This window comes from Limulus polyphemus, unplaced genomic scaffold (genome assembly GCF_000517525.1).
Source record: "Limulus polyphemus unplaced genomic scaffold, Limulus_polyphemus-2.1.2 Scaffold6013, whole genome shotgun sequence".
NCBI lineage: Eukaryota > Metazoa > Arthropoda > Merostomata > Xiphosura > Limulidae > Limulus > Limulus polyphemus.
This window is the reverse complement of record NW_013671623.1, coordinates 36,122-41,361: the sequence shown is the minus strand read 5'-3', so window position 1 is coordinate 41,361 and position 5,240 is coordinate 36,122. Positions and strand designations below refer to the sequence as shown.

Genomic DNA, 5,240 nt, shown 5'->3' with positions numbered 1-5,240 from the left:
AAAAGTGTCATCCACATACCTTCTGTACAGACCAGGCTTAAAGTTAACTAGACAGGAACTTTGACAATGTATAAAGACTTATGTAAATTTATTTTATTCTGCTTTAGATACTGAAAATGGAATCTGATAGAGTTCTGAAACGTTTATCCATGTCCCCCTTTTGTCAATAAACAATGTTGTATATCATAAGCATCATCATTTTGTTTAATATGACCTATTTTTGAAATCATTCTTTCCAAACTTTTTCCTGTTTCCAGGTAAAATTCCACATTTTCCCAAACAACACAAGTACAGCTACACAATAAACTAATATTTCTATTATTCCTCATAATTCTATCCAGTTAACACCACTTTAACTTGAAAGATGGTTATAAAGGACAATAAGAACTTCACAATAAACATCCCTCTGATTATTGTAATACATAAAACAGGGACATTGCAACTTGAATAAAATATAATACCTTGATTTATTACAGAATCTATGATCTAACCTACCATCAATTATAATGAAATAGATAATTATCAAAATATAAATTAAAACGCAGAGTTAGGGATCAAGATTACCTTACAACTGACCAACAACTGGCAGAGCTAAGTAGCATGGTTTACATACATGTCTATTTTTGAGATTTAAAAAGAATAAAAAAAAAGAGAGAGAGAAAAAGGGTTTGTAGTTGCCCTAATGATATGAACATAACATTTAATAGCAGCTGCCCCCCCTCAAGTGCTTCAGTAGTAAGTCTGAGTGCTTATAACACTGACATTGGGGTTTTAAGATCCACAATGGACAAAGCACAGTTAACCCAATGTGTAACTTTGTGCTTAACAATAAACAAACAAAATTTAACAGCATTTTCTAGTATGGACATAATGTCAGCTAGTGTACTGGCAGCTGCATATCAGAAGAAATAATTTACATAACAATTCTTCAATTACACTTGCTGATAAGTATAAGCCATGATGAACTTTAGAGGATGGAAAAATCGGGGATTGGGCGTAATTTACTGGATTGGTACTTTCCTATCAAACTTTTATTATACAATTTTTTTAGCACAAACTTGGACTTTAACATGTGGTTCATAACAGATGAAAGGACCAGATAAGTCAAGGTGCCAGGTGTAGCCTAGCTGCAGTTGGACTACTCTGGTATAACAGTTGAACAATAAATCTAAGGCATTTCCTTATACTTTGTCAAACACTAATCCTTCAAACCTAACACGATAGAGAGTGAATCCAATTTTATTCTCTCCAATATTAAATCTACAGGCTCAATTCACTTTTCTAGGACTTCATAAGTTTCTGTACATATATTTAATTTGTATTATTTAACATCTTTAACAAATTTTGTTTTCTTTCAGCCAAGTGCTTAAATCAAACTATTTCTCGCGGACTGTTATCGATGATTAGTAAACTAATAAATCACTGCAACTTATTTCGCTACTGCAATGGATATTACATTCGTGAAGAAACAGAGAACATTGTTGACTAGGAAATATGAGCCTACTGAATTATCCAAACTAATGGTCATTGGTCAGCCTTATGTTGTCAGATTTTATAATCAAATGAATGCTCTTAGTTTCACATCAGTATAGAGAGTTTCAACAAAAAACTTTATTTTTCATTAGCAAATAATAAGAAGCAAATTTTGAAATACAGAGACCGAAAGCTAGTTATCTTTTCTATTTACTTACCATTCAGATCAAGAAAGATTACTGGAATGTGCTGTTCCATACCTGGTGGTGGTTCCCTTCAAAATGAATAAGTCATTAAGTAACTTTTACTTACTTAAAATTTATTCATGGTGTTTGGATTTACATATAAAACTTACAAACAGGGAACAAATATTTCTGTATAAAGTATGGAAAACAAAAAATGCAAAGTAACATTTTCCAAAAACTTTTAACAGATATGACAAAATTCACTAATTGACCATATTCTCATGAGAAAAAACATATTAATGAAGGTTTACGATATTTCTTTAACAAATGTAAATAAAGTTTCTGGACTATAAATATTGCTTTGGAGTTATGAGTATAACCTACGATGTTGGCCAAGAATTAACTCTCTCACTACTGAATTAACGTTGGACTATGCAGAATTGTGTAGACGATTCTACTATTTTTAGGTGCTGTTTATACTATGTCACATTTAATTGAACATACCAGTCTGCTGGTGCTCCTGGTATTTCTGAGCCAGGGGCAGGGACTAAAACAGCATTACGTTCTTCGGTCAGAGACACCCATTGGTCAATGAGGCTTTGCTCTCTTTCAACATCTTGTTCTGTCTTATCTACATGAAGCAAAAACAAAACTCCACTGACAAATTTATGAAATTGTTATTGCAACTTTAAACAAGTTTAAAATAAATGCATAATGATAGATAGCATAATAGAAACATGTTGGAAACTAAGACTTAACAAAAACACACGTTAATTTCTAAAATAAAAATAAATATTTAAAACAACAATTAAATATCACATTTTTTCTCTCCTTTTGTAAAGAAATATAAATCGTTTGTAGCAGTGTGCAAAATAAGTAAACATTTTAAACGCTTCTGATCTATGGGTCATTTAGAAGATTAGCATTTTCACGTGCATTATATATAATATATTTTGTTATGCTTACTAACTACTACAAACATCTTGTGTGCCATGTTTATGTTTAAGGCATAAACTGGCAGAAAAGAAGAAAAAAAACCATGCTTTACTTTCTGTCCATAAAATCAAATTTAACAACTATATTTTTACAAACATAAGATAGAATGGATGAAGAGAAATGAGTTTCTCAGGTGTTGTCATTTCCTGAAAAATAATATCAAAATCTTTGAACTTGTTCTTAACATAAGCGGTGGATCTACCAAACAAATTAACCTTCTTCCAGATATAGATACCATACAATTACCTACATTTATTTCTCTCTTCAACATTTACACAACATTGTCTATGAGCATGACTATTATACAGTATTTTATAGTCCAGATGTATACTAAGTGTTATCACGAAACAAGTAAGTTCTACCTTTCTTATTAATAATCTTTTGGATCTGATCATCTAAATACTCCCTCCGTTTCATCAGAGCATCTGACCACTTTTCCCGTAGCCGTGACAAGTCTTCTTCCTGGTAAGAGTCTAATGGCTTCTGAAGCTTAGACCGTGAACAGACACACCCGATGGCAATGTTGGTTATTGCTTCACAGATAATGGGTAAGGTTCCAGAGTCATGGACTGGTTTTACCCTAACAAGGATCCTTCTTTGTTGACCCTACAGACAAAAGAATAACAGATTAAAAACTTTTGAAGGCAATAAAAAAGGGGAGAGAATTGGAGTAGAAATGTTTTACCGATTGTAATATGGATAAGAACTTATGTATTTTAGAAAATTATAAATACAGCATAAAACTAAAAACAAAAAAATTTTCTCTTGACATTTTATCAAAGTTACAGATATACTAAATAATCAAAACTCTACTTGCTGTGTAAGTTGAAAAACCACTTATGTGTAAGAGAAAAATAACTTAAAATATTAAGGAAAATACAACAAAAATATAGCTGTCTTTCATGACAAGTACAAAGTCAGAACAGGAGAGCTAATTTCATTTGTTGCAGAGTACAGCAGAGGAAAACAAGCAGAGTTGAGGAAATTCTGTATTTTTTTGTCAAAGTTTGAAAATTTAAGATATCTTCAAAACAAAAAAAAACATATTAACTCTCATGCTGTGGGACAAAGTGCAGGGTTTAACTCATTTCTAAACCCTGTTCTTTCTCTTCTTGTCAACAGAGTCAGCCTCATCGCTGGCCAACATCATGCCCCAAGGACACCGTATGGTTGGTTTATCCTTGAAGTTTCCACAATGCTGACATTGATCATCCATTGTGTTACTGTAGACTACTTATCTTTATACATACAATGCTACTTTATTTTGGCTACTATTTAAAATCTGATTTGTCGATTCACATCATATCACTTTAGTTACTTTTCAGCTTCTATTATCAATTCTACAAAATTACATATTTTAGGTTTCGACCCAACAAAAAAATTTAAAAGTATCTTGCGTGAACAAGTACAAGTGCCGTTTATAATAGGCTTTAAAAGTTTGTCTACTGTTAAAATAGCACAATATACAATCATGTGATTTTAACCATTATGAGAGACTGTGGTGACAATCTGCTTTTCTCATTATAAATGATTCTCAGAGTGTAAGTGATAAAGGAAGAGAATGCAGTGTTCACTTTACAAATGTAAATAAAATAAAACAAAAACTAGCAACAGACCAAAACTAGAACACACATCTAAGTGGTCAGCATTTTTAAAATGACAGCTTCACTTTCATTGACACACGCACACATGTATTATATATTTGTTCATTCCTTATCATCATGTTTAATAAATAATAATGTTTTCTATTCATCGGCTTTGTGGCAATTATTAGGAAACAGCTAAACGATGTTGAAGATAATCATAACAACCATAATATCATCAAACTTCTCCTTTCTTTATACAGGATCATAAACCATATAGCTCAGACGATGACCTATTAGGATAATGCTTACTAGTAGAGATCCACAAAATATTAGCCCAGACGATAACTTACTAAGATAATGCTTACTAGCAGAGACCCACAAAACATTAGCCCAGACGATGACCAACTAGGATAATGCTTACTAGCAGAGACCCACAAAACATTAGCCCAGACGATGATCTACTAGGATAATGCTTACTAGCAGAGATCCACAAAACATTAGCCCAGGCGATGAGCTACTAGGATAATGCTTACTAGCAGAGACCCACAAAACATTAGCCCATACGATGAGCTACTAGGATAATGCTTACTAGCAGAGACCCACAAAACATTAGCCCATACGATGACCTACTAGGATAATGCTTATTAGCAGAGATCTGCAAAACATTTCCGGCCAAGTTACTATCTTTATTATAACAGTACTTCTTTAAATATAACATTTCTAGCACAATACAAACGTATTGTAATTGTAGACAACAAAATGTGTAAATCCACTTGTATATAGTCCGTACTTGATAAAACTTTAACTTTTGATGAAGAGATAAATTAACACTGTAACCTGTGTACGTTTTTTTTTTTACTTTAGTTTAGTTAGGACTAAACTGTACTGTATTTAATACAATCCAAAAAAAAAACTTATAATGTTATTCAAAGGCCCTAACGTCAAACCTTTTTTTAAAACTTTTTTAATATTCTGTTGTACAAAATGTTTAGTAAAGTAT

General features: G+C 32.1%; 1 protein-coding gene across 1 annotated transcript in view; it reads right to left on the bottom strand.

Annotated features, from left to right (window-relative positions):
* LOC106473257 (kinesin-like protein KIF13A) overlaps positions 1–5,240 on the bottom strand; it is a gene marked incomplete at both ends in the record, with an annotated part of 51,717 nt that overhangs the window by 10,957 nt on the left and 35,520 nt on the right. Inside the window, 3 exons of the mRNA XM_013933943.1 lie at positions 1,692–1,747; positions 2,163–2,289; positions 3,017–3,260. Of these exons, the coding sequence (XP_013789397.1) occupies positions 1,692–1,747; positions 2,163–2,289; positions 3,017–3,260 (427 nt within the window). The remainder of the gene's footprint in view (positions 1–1,691; positions 1,748–2,162; positions 2,290–3,016; positions 3,261–5,240) is intronic.